Source organism: Chamaea fasciata, unplaced genomic scaffold (genome assembly GCF_029207755.1).
Source record: "Chamaea fasciata isolate MVZ Bird 193981 ecotype frontalis unplaced genomic scaffold, bChaFas1.0.hap1 SCAF_1, whole genome shotgun sequence".
Lineage (NCBI taxonomy): Eukaryota > Metazoa > Chordata > Aves > Passeriformes > Sylviidae > Chamaea > Chamaea fasciata.
Window position 1 is genome coordinate 9,264,393 of NW_027094086.1, and position 17,598 is coordinate 9,281,990.

The following is a 17,598-nucleotide window of genomic DNA, read 5'->3' on the forward strand; positions in this document are numbered from 1 at the left end:
TGATTGAACCACTCCACAAACTAATTAAAAATAAATCTAATGTTATTAAACTCGTTGGAACATTCTAGTCAAAGTGAATATCTTATCGCATAACTTCACTTTAGAGCCATCATATTAAAGGGATGAGGGAAAGGACATTTTGCCAGAGGAAAAAGCGTAAAGTAGTTTATTGATATCTGAGGGAAGGAAAAAAAAAAGCACCTTGTGAAATCAGGTCCTTAATTTCTCACTTTTTTAACAAAAAAATATTAAAAACTCATAGTCTAAGATATAATTAAGGTTCACCAGCAGATGAGTTAGATTCTAAACACTTCTCTAGCTCAATAAAAACATGAGATAATAGCAACTTCTCCTGATCAGATGTTTTCCAAAATCACTGCATGGCTGATTGCCAGCAACCTGGGAACCAACAATTCTAGTACGGTAAAAGAATCATTTCCTGAATTCTGCTTGTTTAGAGGAATTAAAGATGGAAAGGTTAAAATGCCTCCACTCCACTCTTCTCACTGCACTTGAAAAATTGATGAGTCTTTATGAAGCAAGGTCAGCTGAAGTTTTCTTTCATTTTCTTTGAAGGATCTGTAATGACATAATATATCCTTTCCTCTGCTGCACATCCTTATTCCTATTTGTCTGAACTGTCTGTTGAGCCTTAAGCATTGTTGTGTGGAGGTCTTGCTTTTGTCAACCGTCTTCTGCTTCTTACAAATATGCTCAGAAGTGATAAAATTTCACAATCAATCAGCCCACAGCAGTGTCTTCATCTCTCCAAACTGAATTTGAGCATGGCACTGTCTGCTGTTATATAAAACACCTGTTTAATATATGTTCTGTACATCTGTGTATCTGCATGTACACTGCCTTATAGTACTCTCTGTATTTTGTTGACCTGTCTCTATATTGTCATTTCATTAGGAAGAGACATATGGGTGCATGCTGCTGTGACTATCTTCTGATCTCTATTTCTTTCCCTTTAAGATATTCCAATTTCTGTTGTCCAAAAAAATCTATGCAGAGTAGTCTCTCATTTTGTTGATCATTTTCTCAGCTAAACTTGACCTTGATGCTAAAAAAAGAACAAAATGAAGGATTAGTGGGTTTATTCAATTATTGATCAGCTCCTGCCCAGTATTAATAAAAAGGCCTTGAAAGTAATTGAAATAGACATAGCTTAACAGTTTCTTTAAAACTTTTTTTTTCTTATGACAATAAACAAACTACTTTTAGAACAGCTTCTCACTGTTTTCATAAAGAATTTGAAGTGGTGTTGGGAAAAGCTGTAATTTTATATTACACAGTTTTACAATAAGCCTTTTGGTGGAGACAAGATTTCAAAAATCTGCTGTTCCATGTATGATTCAATTATTATGTAAGTTTTAATTTACAGTTGAGACAATAGGCAGTATTGCTCATAAATAATGTATTTTAGTTAAAAAATTCAGATGATAGATTTAAATTATACTAGGATGTAGTAGCTTTTTCCAGAGGTATGTCAGTCTTGGATTAAATAAGCATTTAATAACACTAATTAAGTAGCTTAAAGGTCACTGTCAGCAGCAGGCTTTGAGAATTGTAGTAGCAGCAACCAGCAATGAATCACTCTGTATGTTTGAATATTTGCCAATAGAATTAAAATTATTTCTTTACTCAATATAAATTACAACAAAATTTGAGCAACTGATCACATGTATCTTACTTTTAACTCTAGTTATATTAGAAAGCATATCAAAAGAAATCTCTGGGGTATTCTTAAGCCAAACTCAAATTTATGCCGATCCATACTCATTACCTCAAACTTGTGTTCTGTGAGCAGCCTGCATCAATGAATTGTAGATGTGTTTATGTGAGTAAGAAACAAATAACCACTTTTTATGTAGGCAGTCACAAATATTAGCAAAAACTATACTTGTCTACCGCCCTTGCCCTTGCTCTGACCATGACGGAAGCCAAGAGTGCAAGTTCTTGTCTGAAATTCACACATGCCCAATATCAATGGAGGTTTCTGTTATTGAAACAAATGTCTGGGCTTCTTAAAGCAAAGAACATTGGACAGAAGTTATTTTATTTCAAGAGAGTAAATGCCTCCTCCTCTAGAATGAATTAATGGTTGTTTAAGTTGGATTTCTTCCATGTACCTTACAAATGGAGTAGCTGAAAGCAAAACATGGTCACTGTATGTGCTGGTGGAGGCACCTGCTGGGCCTGTCAGGATGTGAATTAGGAAAAACAGCATATTAAAATGTCTGTCTTCTATAGGTGTACCTTAGTAGTGGTTACAGTGAAGCTTAACAGTGAGCACAGAAATGATACTAAAAAACTGCCAAAATGATGGACAGGTCTAGACAAAAGGGTGGAATTCAGTTCAAACCCAAGGTTCCTGCGTGTAACAGCTACCCCATTGTTGTGGTTGTTGTTTCTGTGCTGAGGTACCCCACCACACCCCAGCTGGTCCTCACCACTGACCAGTGGCATATGGTGTCCCTGTGTCTTGTGCCGCATCTCCTGGTTATTGTCCAGTTCCTTAAGGCATCTCTGCTGACCACAGCTACATGTGAGTGGACAACTGAAAGTATCTGGAAAGTATATTGGAAGAAATAAAAGTTTAGACACTGAGCATGTAGACACTAAATTTGTAGACACCCTCATTTAGGTGTCTTCCTCTTGAAAAAAATCCTATCTTCAACCTGTCTTTTTAAGTGTGCGACCTTTTATTTTCCTATTCCCTTCCAAAGCCTGATGCTTGCATTATGAAAAAAAAAAAAAAAAAATGAAACCTTCCTAAGGTTTTCTAAATGGCACAGATTAAAAATTTCCCTTCTTGTTGAGAGGAGGATGCTTGGACATTTTGCAGAAAACTTCCCAGGAAGGAAGTGAAATCTAATCTAAACTACCTGTCTCTACAGAATGTGTCTAAAGCTGGAGTTTTATTCTTTGTTTGTTTTAATTGATCTTCTTTCAGTTTCAGATGCAAGTTTGGCTAAAGTTTGGTTAGGCTTTTTCTTTTTTCTTTCTTTTTTTTTTTTTTTTAACAGAACTTTGTGTTTGTTCCTGTATGATGAATGGCTATTATCAGCATCAGAAAACTTCAAAAGCCCATTATAGAATTCATGACTGTGTCTTCCATAGAACTGCTCACAAAAGTGTAGGAGAGATAATAGGAAGAATGAATATTTCTTTGTGTTTGCATGAAGTCTTTAAAGATGCAGAGCAAAGAGGGGAATAAGAGACAAAACATGGTTAGAACTTATTCTTGAGACAATAATTTGCATTATGTTTTTTCATTGTTCTTATTTCTAAATACAGGGAAGCAGTTTTTTTAAGTATGTGCATGTATGCAAGGGAGAGAAAACCATGAAACACAAATATGAATTTCCTTGTTATATTGTGAATATAAACGCAAATTCAGTCCATTTTTGCAAAATATTACAGTCACCATGGCCATAGTGGTGATATTATGTCATGTTCATCTACTATGAGTTGTAAAACACTTCATACATTCAGCAAGAAGACAAGCCTTCATATCAATCACAGCTTAAAATAGAATTTTAACCAAAATATAATCACTTACTAGGAGGAACTCAGATTATTTTCTGTGTATAAACAAAACAAAATGCTCATCAAAAACATTAGGGATGTTCTCCACCCCTGTTCCCAGTGCAGAAGCAGAACTATAAGGTAATTCTGAGAAACCAATTTACGCACCATCATCTAATGGGATCTTATCCTTTAACAGGGACTTCAGACACACTCATGCCTTTTCAGCCACCAAAAATTGATAAAAGTTTTTCTTCCTAGCTCAGTTTAAAAGAGATAGGAGTACTTAAACTAAAGTAGTGTGACAGCATGTAATATTTCATTTATCGACTTGCCTTGACTGTTTTATCCAAGGCCAAGATATGAATTCAGACATATCTGAAACTTAAGCATGAGAAAAGTTTCTTTGATACTTTTTTTTCACCTAATGTTGTTGATACTGATTTGCTAGACAGAAGAAGGTAGGATTCAAGTAGAGTGTCTTCCCAAACCTTCTCTACTCAAGACCTTTTTCTACTAAAAAAACAGGAAAACTGCTTTTCACTTAAAGAGAGAGAAGATTCCAATCCTGACATACTTTTCTGCTTGTATTTTAGGATCTTAAATTACCAATAATAAGATGCAATATGAAATATTATCTGTGACTACGGAGTCCATGGACTTGATTTTAAGATTGTAAGGAAAGTTGTCACCTGGGCTTTGGCAGTACCTGAGACCCTTCCTGTGTTTTAATGTGCTGTCCAAGATTCATTAGAATATTTTTGTTGACTTTAGTTTGAATATCAACAAGGGAAACCTCCCTATAGCATTTGCCCTACGTAATCCTGAGATACAAAAGAATTGGCTTTCCAGGGGCATCTGGTGACAAAACATCCTAAGCTCCTGTTTCAGCAATGTCCAATAGGAGATAGAGCTGATGGTCTTTTCAGGAAGGACCTGTGGGATAACTTTTCTCAGGCAGAATTTTATTTCCCACCCATAATAGTGCTGAAGTGTCTTATGCTATGATGTATGAAGTTTCACATCCTTTCCATTCATCAACATTTCTTAACCCTTGGGAATATTACAGTAGTAGAATTTATTTTCCCATTCAAGTGCGAAAGAGCTGCTTCACTGTGGTTTGTGTCATGAAATGGCACCATGAAATGGGAATGAGTTATTCTCTTTAAGAAAGCAAACTCTAACTCTTTGCTGAAGATGAAACACCCTTCATACTATATCTGCTAGAATTCCTTTGTGAAGCAAAAGTATTTTCATTTTTTCCTTTGATTAGTCATTGAAATACCAAAGGAATAATGTATTTGAGATGGTATTTTAAATAATAATATGAATTACAGTTAAATTAAATCATATAGCCTAACTGTAATCTAGATTGGCTGAAATATACCAGTAGTGAAGAAGAACATATTATCTGAAAACCCATGCTGAAGTAATCAGCAATGTCACCTTCTTCACTCCTGACTAAGTGATCTGTTCCTTAACTACACACATCCAGTAACTTTGAGATAAGAAAAACTTCATTACTCCAGTTTTGTGGGTTTTGTTTTATAAGACTTCCATTCTTATTTATTAAAACACACCACTGAGTCAGATATCCTGATGTGATTTTGGTGTGTACTCCCCTCATGCATGCTTTAATAATTAAATATTAGATTTCAAAAGCAGAATATAGTCCTTATGCTCAGTGCAGCAACAAAACTCCTAGCCTGTAAAAAAGAAGGCATTAAAATGCTCCCCTTAATTTACTGTATGTGTTTAGTGGAACAGACTTATTATTTTACACTTCTATAGAATTCATTGAATGAATTGCATGGAATGCTGTAATGGTTTGCAATGCAACATGAACTAAAACATTGCATTTTTAACCCAAGGGGACCAGCAGGTTTATTCTGTTTGCATGTGCTTTCCCCTAGACTCTGGCTGCCCTAACAAGAAATTCAATAAATCTGCTTCCAAACCATCTTGCACAAGCTTTGCATGTCCAGTCTGGGCCTGAGGAAATTAACAAGCGAATAGAGCACACCATCGACTTACGGAGTGGCGATAAATTGAGAAGAGAGCATATCAAGCCTTTTTCACTGATGTTTAAAGACTCCAGCCTGGAGCATAAGGTAGCTGGGGCTTGGTAGCTGCATTATTCACAACTCAAATTGTAATAAATGTTCACTGAAGTAGAGAAGCTGTAGGTTCTGGCTTGTGTTGGTTTTTTTTCTTGTTTTGTTTTTCTTTTTCATTTTGTTTCAGTTTTCAGAAGGCAGGGATGAGCTAGAGTTCATAAAACACAGTGACATGATGCAGGTGTTATAATGCTGAAATGATTTCATTTCTTTGTGGGAAAATTTTTACACTGAGCAGACTCAGTTTCTGAAAATAACAACCACTGGCTGTGTTGAACTTGGTATCAAGTACAAGCAGTTTTCTGTCAGATGACAGGTTACTTCGCACTAACAATGATTGAGCATATTAATTAACAGACATTTCTATTGAAATATATATATATATATATTTATATAGATGTGTTCCTTCCAATTAGTCATAAAATCCCTCTTATGTCCTCTACCCAGCTGCAATATTTATTTAAAGTCAACAGTAATTTTTCAAATCTCTGTTTTAAATGTCCTTCTTAAAAAATGTGTTTCTAAGAGCTAAATATGGTTCATATCTTTGCTGCTTCTCAGCAGCAATATGATCTCATTAACTTCTCTTTCAGTCTACATGCAGATGTAAGTTAAAAGTTTTAAAAGATAAGGTAATGGGAGAACACTGAGAGCTGATGGCACAGGGTGAGGTTGCACAGATCTCAAATAATTTCATTGACTTTCATTGATAATTTCATATGCTATGACAGTGTAAGAACAGCAGGTCTGCAATACTATGTGCACTTGACTAAAAGGAAATGAAAACTGAGCGATTGGAAGCATGGAGGCTCACTTCTCCATCATCACTCTAACTTCCACTGGAAAACAGACATTTATATGATTTATGGCAGACTAGTCCTCAGGAAGGCTGATTGGTGAGATTTTTATCAAGACAACTGGAAAATAAAAATTCTGCTTGAAATATATCTAAGCCTTTATTGCACTAGTAATATTGTAGAAGAAACAAGAAATGTTTGTTAAAACAAAAATACAAGATTGCATTTCTCCATAAGGATGTTTACACTGAGACACCAAGTAGAAACCCCAAACCCAAAATATCCACAAATAATTATCTGCTGAAAAGGATAATGTGAAGATATTTCTTTCAGTGCAGTCATCATGCAAAGCTGACAGACACCCAGAGGAAGCAAGATTCAAGATCTCTGATACCATGTGAATTACTGCATAAAGTTCCAAAAGTCGTGAATCATCTTTAATCTTTACAAGACACAAGATAAAAAATATGGTGAAAGAATCTGATTTTTTTTGTTCAAAGGAGGAAACAGCCTGGTCACAAACAACTTGCTGAATGAGCAAACTTGTCAGTGGTTCACCTTGCCTTAATTTGCTATTTAATCACACAAGGCCTGAGCATGGGCTGGTGTAGTGGGGCACTGTCCAGAATCAGATCCTATATCCAGAATATAAACTTTCTTAATATTTTAGATTTCACAATTGTCAGCCAAAAAAAAAAATTCTAAGGAAAGTGTAGAATTCAATTTAAATGCAATTTAAGGAACTAAAAGACGTTCCATGCCTTAATCCATCACATTACATAGGTCAGATTTAAAATATTAATAAAGTTTTTAGTTGCATCTGAAAGAAAAAAAGTCTATTTAAAAGTTAACATTTTACCAGGTTTGTTACATTTTCTTCCCAATAGGGCATTTCCAATGGAGAATTGGGCTGCAGAATTCTGCTTTCATTCAGTATTTCCTTAGGTGTTAGTGCCAACCTGTAGGCACAGGCAATAGAAGCATAAAATCCATACAGCAAAGTTGACTGAGTCTTCTTTCTGTTCCATAAATTAAACTGGTTTCTCACATAAGGAAGGAGTAAAGTTTTTAAAAATATCACTGCTGCTTTATTTGTTCTGACACATTCACCTCCAATAGCTGGACAGTCTCTGGTTAGCAATATCCTTGCTTCTGTTCAGGGTGCTGGGACATCACGAGTGTGCTCAGATAGTGATAGGGAATGTACCAGGTTACAAAGAAATGATGTGGATTAAAGGAAGATGAATCATAATGTCCTCTTTGTTGCAGACAGGAGCAGTTGTCTTGTGGGACAGCATGGGAAACGTCCCCTCCCTCCTGCATGCCTGTACAGTAATTACAGTTTTGTCCTTATAACCTTAGTGTTTAACCACAGGTTACAGGAAGTAATGGAAAAAGTAATATTTGAATCATTTTCCTGCAGAAAGTAGCTATTACCTCCATGCTGTCTTGTTACTACCACTTCCTTCCTTCTTCTGGTCCATTTAGGAAACACACCAAACTCAGGCTTAAATTAGAGTATCACAAAGCTCTTTCAGCAGCCTTTTCCCTCTGCTCCCCCCACCCCTAACCTTTCAGTCTGGAATTATGGTTTTTGTTCCAGCCACTAACATTTTGGTACTGCTTATATGACCTTATACACCACCACCTTGACCTGCTCCCCGTGGTGCGGCTGAGAGTCAGCAGAGTCCGTGGGCCTCCCCTCTCCCAGTGCTCCTCCCTCCCCTTGGCTGACACCTTCTGCTCAGCACAGTCACAGCTTCAAGCCAGAGGGAGCTCTGAAGTAAAGTAACCTCCCCCATGTAAAATCTCGTGTCTTCTCATCTAGCCATCACACTTTCAGGAAGCATTGGCATCTGCTAAATACTGATTTCTATAATCTGTAAGTGCCCTCACCCCAGGCTTTACAGTTAAGAGGAGGCAGAAAAAACAGACCCATAGCTGAGATCCTGGCCAAGAAGTGTTACCTTTACCTTATTCAGTAAGAATTGTGTTAATGTTCTGAACCTCAAATGACAGAAAAGTGAGTAACCACATGAACAATCAACTATATTTCTTCCTCCTGCATTAGTAACAGGACTACCAGGAGGTGGGATCGTGAGTGGACACGAATCGATCTGAAATGTCATACTGGACTTCTGTTTAAACAGTCTGGGTTGGTTTGAATTTTTTCACTATAAAGCAATTCCAGATATCAGGTTCACACTAGCCATGAAATTTCTGGTTTTCTTCCTTTAAGACTTCAAAACGTTAGAAAAAAACCCCAAAACAATTCTGGAGTCAACATGCACAAAACTACCATGAAGCTAGCGCAGATCCTGGTTTGCACTGGTTTAGGTAACTGCTATGTCACTGCAGTTTAAGCCACTGGAACATCTTATCACTCCTCTTATCTCATTGCTCTTTGTCCTTCTATGGTGAGAGGGTAAGTGTGTATTCCACAGCAAGCAGTAGCAGTTTCATTAGAGAATGGGTTTTCTCTCTGAGGAATTATGTGTATTTCCATATGAATTCTGCAGTATCTCATTTTTCATAGGATTTGTACAGGACCCCAACTGGTATATTTTATAGATTCTTTACCAAAGTGAACTACTCATTACTCACCTGTATTTCACTCATTAACACTCGATACGTCATTTAGAGAAAATTCACTCTGAATTTTGCTAGTTATTCTTCACAAATAGCATGTAGGCAGATAAAGCAACTCATCACAGGAAAGTACTTCTCATGGCAGCATGAAAAGATACTAAAATTTCCAAATATGTAATAGCACATAGGAAAATCTGGTACTACTTCAGATTATTCCGATGATAATTTAAAAAATCATCATGATGATCTCCCTAAATAGCAACTTGAAAATATCTATACCATGTACTTTCATACAGGGTAAAGCAGAGGCACGGGACAGGGAATTTTACACGCTGGCAGGGATTTATTAAAGAAAATTTCCAATGTAAAGGTTTGTTTAAGGATATTCAAAGTCTTCCTGCATATTTGTGCTTGGATTAGAAAACAAGCTGGGCTTAGACATGAAACATTTACATATTTTCTGTGAGATGAGCACACTGGAAATATCAAAAGAGTTTTGAATTTCGAAGTATATGTTTTCTTAGTTCAAATATTAGACCTAAATATCTGAGTTTCTCTGTTTCAGAATTTCTGTCTGGTAAGATAAACAGAAATTACACGAGTAGGAAAACAATTTTGCTCTTTGTGATTGCTGTACCTCAGCAGACACAGGCATCACCTCTTTCCTTTAACTTCGAGTTGCAAGGAGGTCTGCCAGAGTTGCTGGGCAAACTCTGTGACTGTTCGGCAACTTTTCTGTCGTTGGTCAGCAAATGGATCTCTGTCTACTCTTTGGTCTTCTCAGGAGTTCATTTACACTCCTGTCTTAGACTTCTTGAAACATATTCTTCCATCCCTGTCCTGTATTGCAGAAACTTTTCCAACATTACTCTGATGAAGAAAAAATCTGGTCTCCCTTTTCATCTATAAGGTCCTATCTGAGTGAAAGAGCAGCAGTAAGAATAAGACCAAAAACCTTCCTCCCCAGGGCACAAACATTTTCTTTAGGGGAACAGGTGAAGCCTGTCATATTACTGGTTTTTCCCTTTCAAAGAGGCTTTGGAAGAGAGAGGTGAGGAATAAGCAGCATTACTCCACAGAAGAAACCTTTCTGTGGCCTTTCTCAGTTTCAGACAGCAGTCTGGGAAGGTACATGGATAAAGAGTTCCCTCCCAACAGTGCAGGCAAATGGCCCAAGCCCCATGGGAGCCTTCACTGAGCCATGAGTGAACACAAGTGGGATGCTGCAGTGAAGGTTTTCACTGCAGACAAGGTCACATCACGATTCTTCCTGCCACTCTGCGCAGCTCTGGATGGCTACATGCCTTCCCATGCTTTTTGAAGGGCCTTGAGGCTTAGTCAGTCCTCCAATTACTTCTCCAAGTCATTAAGGGGGAGACTGCTACAGAACTGTTACGTTTATCATTTATGTCAGTGCTGCCTAGGGATGCCAACAATTCCTCATCACAATGTTGTTACTGATTAGAACACAGCATCCATCCTTTTGACAGAATGCTCAACACAGCAGGCCATTCTATGTTTGTGTTTCATTCATCTGGTTTGCCTTAATTTCCCTATGGAACAGTTGGGATTTCATGCTATATTTTAAGGAACGTACCTTTCTTTTTCCCTTTTTGACAAAAGCCCTGGTCCATTATTTATGCAGACTGATGCAGTTCTGTTGCCTTGCACATGAAATCAGGGTCAGTGCCTCTGGGCTTCCAGCAGCAAAATGAAGTGGAATTACCTGTAAACACTATCAAAAATCATGTCAAAGTGATACTGCCAGCAGCAGACACAACATATACACAAGAGTGGGGGAGCCAAAATGAGGGACACCAACAAATTAACCCCCTCTCTTACTCATGACAAATAGGAGCAGGGAAGTGAGAAACCTTTTTTCCATATGTGAACTTGAGACTGTTTGCACCAGATGTTTATAGCTGAGATGATGTCCCAACCAAAGGTCCATGTAGGGAAAATACTCTAAGTCTAGCTACGATCTCCCTTCAAGAGCAAATTAGCTATGAAATCCAGTTCATAGCTGGACTCTCTCAGTGTATGTTCCTAACACATTTCTTAATTTTTTTTTTAATGTTATAATGCTTTCTAGGCATTTCTAACAGCAATTCTCCCTATTTTCCAAATTTCTGGAGAGATATTCTGGTATCTGATATTGCTTTGACTCTTATAACCTTTTTTTCAGCCCCTTTAAAACTTCAAAGATTTAAACAAAATGAAGTTATTGTTCAGAGGAAGAAAAATGACTGGGGCAAGCCTTCGCAGGATTTCTTATAAGACAAAGTAACTTTGGTGGCATCCATAAATGATGTAGAAAATTACAAAAAATATTCCTGTGGACTAATCTTCATCTTCTATAAACAGCTGCAGTTAAATTGAATTAGCAATGATAAATAACAGCTGAGGACTTGGTTAATATTTCCACTTTAGTTGATCCACTGAGGTCTATTGATATGTCTGTTACTCCATTTCTTGGTATTTCCCATAAAAAAGGAACTTGATAGCATTCTCAGTTATTTGATATGCTGGAGAAAAATATTTTTTCAATAAATCTTTGTAATAATGCACCTTAAATAGTTTTTTATATTTGGAGAATGCCCATATTGCCAAGTTTCCACACAGCCTCTGAGTAAGTTAAGATACAGAGTTCCAGCATCCCAAATAGTCACAGAATGTTCTATCTACGTAATTTTCTTAAAAAAGGAAATCAGATAAAATAGCAGAACGGCATCAATTTGGCCATCATGGAGACACCTCTGTGCCATCATGCATGCGGAGTCACAGATGACTCCAGTGCTTGTGAGGAAATTCATGGTTTCTCTGGTTATTAGGTATTTTATTAAGCAATTAAATGTTTAGTATTATACTCAGCAGCACAAGCTCCTGGTATCTACCTCAGGATTTTTGAAGCAAATAATTTTGAACTAAGCAGAACAATTACAGATTTTTGCTCTCTTGGTTAAAATATTTTACCAGAATATTAAAAATTTATTCAATGGGTTTGATTTTAAAACAAAAATTCAGGTTTATTGATTTATTGGTGCATTATTCTAATTTCCCCATTTGTCCTATATACATCAGCCTTAATGAAACTCCTGCATGTGTTAACAGTTAATTTGGTTCTCTGTGTGTGTTTTTTTTTATTCTAGTATTCTCAAATGCGGGATGAAGTATTCAAATCAAACTTGGTGTGTGCATTTATTGTTCTTGTATTTATCACCGCTATCCAAAGCTTGCTCCCTTCTTCCAGGTAAATACAGAAATATATCTCTATATATCTGAAGGCACTCTTAGGGACACAGTGGAATAACATTTTTAGGATTGAGGTGCAATGAACCAATAAAATCTGCTTGTTCCTCAGAATTGTTTGGAAATATTTGTTCATTTTTTTTGTGATACTAGCTACCTTTTTATCACTTTATCTGCAGCTACAAGTTTTCAAGTGAGACAGCAGCATGTACTGATGCTATGTTGTTATGCTTTCAAGTAGAACTACCACCAAGTTGAGTGGAAATTTTGGGTCACAAAAATTTGCCACAGTGTGTCCTGGTGAAACATGATCCAGAACAATAGCTGTGCCTTTTTGCTAATGATTGAAAATCACCTTGGGTATCAGTGACTTTCTTGGTTTTGTTTCATAAATGCTTTGTAAGAGAATTGTCCTGCTTGCTTTGCTGCTGACAATGTGATTAGCCCAGCTGGGAAAAGCAGTCTCAGGCCATTAATAAGCATGGAGGTGATCTGGTAGATCTGTTTTCACTTCTGCCCTTCTTTGGGGCTGACCAAGCAATATATTCCTATCAAGGTGATGAATGTGACATAGATGAGACCTCAGTGTCCACATTTCACAGACTCAAACCTATCATTTAGGATTTTTGTCTACAGTTTAGTAATGAGATCACAAAAGTATGTGCAAGGGCTGAGGTCAGTTTTCTAAAACAGGACTGCCTCTATAACAATCCTCTGGTCCCGTTTGGTCTTTGACAGAGCAAATATTAAAAGAGAAATATCCATATATCCTGACATATTTCTCAGATGTCACTTAAGGTTCATCACTCAGATGAACCTTAATTTATGGCTGGCAGTAGAGTAACTTAGAAAATACTATATTATACTATTGAAAATACTATATTATGCTTATACTAATATTGTTTGTACAAGAAATAAGACATTTATTGTGTTACAGTAGTGCAGCAAGATTTCTTGGATCATCTCTGGAAGATGTGAGTTACCAGGCTGATGTGTGAGAACACCAAAGTGGTGGTTAGGTGCAGGCAGGCAGCTACATTCTGTAGCACTGGTGTCTCATATGTTCTGTAATTCCCAGCTGAGAAAGTACCCGGAGTAGTGCGTGACCTTCTGTGCTATATTGCCCCTAGTAAGTTTGCTTGCTTTCTGAAAGCTCTTCTCCCAATACACATTTAATGTTCTTCACTTCTGCTAGATGTTTTCGTTTGTTTGTATGTTTGTTTGCTTGTTTGTTATTTTTTTCCTCAGTATGTACAAGAAGATATATGGATCTTATTAACAGAACCTGTTTTCCAAAAAGATTTCTGCTGCTATATCAATCACTGCCATACCAGTGGGGAAAAAAAAAATAAACAACCAACCAAAATTTTTTTCTATCTGCAGAGATTCATCTCTGTTAATTCTGGTGAGGGTATCCAGTGCCGTTGGAATGAGGGGGAAGGAGTCACACAAACACATTGCCTGCAGCTGTCTCACCTCCTAGTTTCTCATCTTGCCAGTAGTCTTGTGTTTTTCACTGAGGACCTTTTTTGTCACTGAATGTTAAACACATTGCAAATACAAATAGCTCAAAATGGAGATTAGATAAATTCCTACAAGGAAAGATCAGCAGAGGTTTTTAAAAGAATATGACCTTGTCTTCAAGAATGCCGTGAAAGTTTGATTGCTGGAACCTGGGAAGATATTTAGGGAAAGGGTATTTACCACTACCACTTTTGTGAGAGGAGTTTTGGAGGCACATGGTGTTTTATGGAAGTTCCTATGTCCCGGCAGAAGCTGAAGATCACTGTCAAGGCAGGCTTAAGGAGACAAATTTTGATCTTGTTTTCTCAAGTTCTGATGCTCTGCTTCAAAAAATATGTTTCAGTTTTTTAAAAGGCATGCCTGTCAACAGATGAGCAACCCTAAAATAACAGGATAGGGGTTTTGAGTGAGAAGGTTTCAATATGCTTAAACATATTGGATGAGAAAATAATCTGGAAGTTCAAATTTCCTAAGTTCCAGTTCTAAAAGCAGTTCAAGGCATAAGCAATTGAACTATCACAAAGTTAGACAGGATTTGGATTCAGAGAATCCTTGAAATAACTGCATATTCATTTGTAACACCTTTGATAAATATCAGAGAAGTAAAATACTAGGGTGGAAAAGCATGGAAATAATTTCCAAAAAACCCCAAGGAAACTATAATTCAGTTCTCATGATGACTTACCCATTTCCTAAAAACACATATAAGAGTTTTTCAGTGAATGCTTCAGATTTCTGTTGAACAAGGATGAAATTTTGTATTTGCTTAAGTAGATGTGTGAATATATTTTGAGCTGAGTCTTTTGGTTTCTTAAAATTTGGTGGAAATGCTATTTAAATTGTGATAGAACATACATTACAAAGGTTGTCTGGGGAGTTTCCCAGAGAGTTTACCTTAGTCTGCATGTTAAATAAGGGAATCATATCTCAAATCTAATGTGTATGGAAGTTTCATAATTTTATCTCAGTTTATATCTGTCTCCCTAAGGATAAATATTTAATCCATTCATGCATTTTTCCCTGACAGGGAAGACACATGTGAATTGAAAAATCTTTGCAATAGTTTTCATTCTTTGAAATATGGAGTTGGGGAAATTACTCTAAGTGAGATAAATTAATGCCATATTTTTTGCCATAACTGTCCTTTATGAAACCATTATGTTACATTGCCAGCCTGGCAGTGATTCATCTTCTCCATCTGAGAGGCCTGGGAGTTTCATTAATTTCCTGCAATGAACTATTTATATGCTCACATGGACAGTAGATCTTACTAGAGTAGACTGCTGAAATACTCTTATTTCTGCCCATTTTTCAATGGGTTATTCTTGTGAAGGAGAAAAGCAGATTTCAAATTGTTATTAATTTAAACAGTTGCATCTTCAGTTTTACATGAGTTTTCCTTTTGGCTCAAATCAGTTGATTTGGGACTATACATGAGGAAGGGGGAAGGCAAAAGCTCTTTTTAAACTTCACTTGATCTTGGCAGTAAGAGATTCCCTAAAAAAAAAATCAATTGGTCTCGAAGTTCTTCTTGAATGAAGGGGCAGTCCAAGCCAGGTGTCCTTGTTCTGGGGGAAGTTCATGGACAGAAAATATTATGGATTTTTGTTTCAATTCCTCTAACGTTGTCTATGCATTTTATTGTACTTGATCCTATCAGCATACTCCCATCAAAATCTTGATTCAGACACTGGATTTTTCAAATGAAAAGTCATACTATGTCACCTTCAGTTTTGTTTTTAAATCAAATAGGCTTAGGCAAGAGACAAGCACATCAATCTTTAATCAAACACCTACAGTGGAAAAAAATTTGTTGTCTATAAATTTATTGTGAACAAATACAAGGTCTCAGTTTCTTGGACACATAAGCAGGTTATTCTGCAATTTTGGGTTTATATCCCAGACTTAGGTGTGTAAATGCTCCCTTTATAGCACCTTAATTCAATAACATGGGTCTTACATGTAGAGTTGGGCAGTCCAAAATAAGAACTAATGTTTAGTGTCCTCAGGCTGAACCTCTTGATGCTTGATCCTATTCTTTCTGAAGGTCTGAGTTTGGTTTTGTTCAGGCTGGATCAGGCTGGGTTAGCAGAACTGGTAGGATACACCAGCATATATAGACTGTCTCTATATATCTGAGATATACCTAGAAACTATCAGTCCTAAATCAGATTGCAGGCACTTGGCTTTGCAAAGCAAGAAGGCTGCTGCAGAATACTACTGTAGTGTGGGAAACTGAAGGAATTAATCTTGCATGGCCTTCTCTCAGTGTCCATAACCCGAAATCAAAGTATAACCATTGGAAAAAGAACCAATCTAAATCTCAAGGTGCCTTCTATCTGCATAAATCTAAGAGACTCCTATGCAGTGAGATGAATTGTATCCAATGTGATGAGCTCTCCTACATGGACATGTTGTCCAGCTTTTCTCTTGATTTACTGACTGCTTGTGTTGAGGTTTAATGCTGGATTCTCTCTTTTTTTTTTTTTTTTTCCCCTAGAGTGATACCAATGGTCATTCAGTTTTCTATCCTGATTATGCTGCACTCCGCTCTTGTGCTGATAACTACGGCAGAGGATTACAAATGTTTACCCTTAATGCTCCGGAAAACTTGCTGCTGGATTAATGAGACCTACTTGGCAAGGAATGTCATTATATTTGCATCCATTCTGATTAATTTTCTTGGAGCCATCATCAATATTGTAAGCTTATAGGGAACCAAGGAATATTATACAGGAAAAGATGATTTTTGAATTATTAAGCTTGCCACAGGACTTGCTAATTATAAGCCAGCTGTGATTTAGATAATATTAAAAAGGCAAAGCATCACAGCTTCAAGAAATTCAGTCTATTACTTAATCTATGTATTTCTAAAATATCTAATTATTTCTCCCTCATGAGTATCATCTATATTTAAAACCTTTTGTCAACTTTCTGTTCAATATATCCACCTTTTGAGGACCATTTCTCATTTTCTGACATGCTGAAATACTTTCTTAGAGCCTCAATCAAAAAAATCAATCGAAAATTCTTATGGATATTAAACTCTTCCTCTCATAAGTTCTCGGCACATCTTAAACTTCTTCTGTTATTTAGGTTACAAAGAAAAATTAAACAATTGCTACAATAATAATTTTAAAAATTCCAAGAGACCCCTGATTATCCTAATGTGTTCAGAAACATGAGAGACCTTTGCATAAGTTAGGCAGATTATAATGTCAGACAGCCTGACAGGTGCTTATGTCTGAGCCAAGAATGTGGTAAATATCTCACTGATAGATTAAAAGCATCAGTGATAGGAGAGTAAGTCAGAGAAATCAAAATATAGCCACTCATTTCTATCATTACAGAAAAAATATAAATACAGTAAATGTCAGGAAGTTCATTTGGGCTGAAAACTTTCTGGAGAAAAGCACAGTGGTGTATTACAATATAAATCACTAAGCAGTGTTTTAGAATTCAGAGGTTTTAAAATCATGTCTATCAAACACCTTTCAGGAAAGATTTTGGCAGAATTAGTCTTGATCTTAAAACAAGGTCTCTAACACACTATCCATGCCCAATTTGTTACTGCCCTTGACTTCTTGTTAATTATTTTTTAAGATTGCATCCTCTGCAATTTTCTGCTTTGGCTAATCCAAAGACAATCAAAAGAAAATTATTGCTTTTACTGTCACACAGTGGTTTTCTATAAAGCAGTAAACAGTTATATGTATTTTCAAATATTTAGCTGGACAATGGCTTTAGTCACTGAGTCCTGACCTCTATAGAAAATGACAACATTAATA

General features: G+C 36.6%; 1 protein-coding gene across 1 annotated transcript in view; it reads left to right on the forward strand.

Annotated features, from left to right (window-relative positions):
- ADCY8 (adenylate cyclase 8) overlaps positions 1-17,598 on the forward strand; it is a 119,197-nt gene that overhangs the window by 76,706 nt on the left and 24,893 nt on the right. The window contains exons 8-10 of the mRNA XM_066175869.1: positions 5,448-5,645; positions 12,187-12,287; positions 16,311-16,512. Of these exons, the coding sequence (XP_066031966.1) occupies positions 5,448-5,645; positions 12,187-12,287; positions 16,311-16,512 (501 nt within the window). The remainder of the gene's footprint in view (positions 1-5,447; positions 5,646-12,186; positions 12,288-16,310; positions 16,513-17,598) is intronic.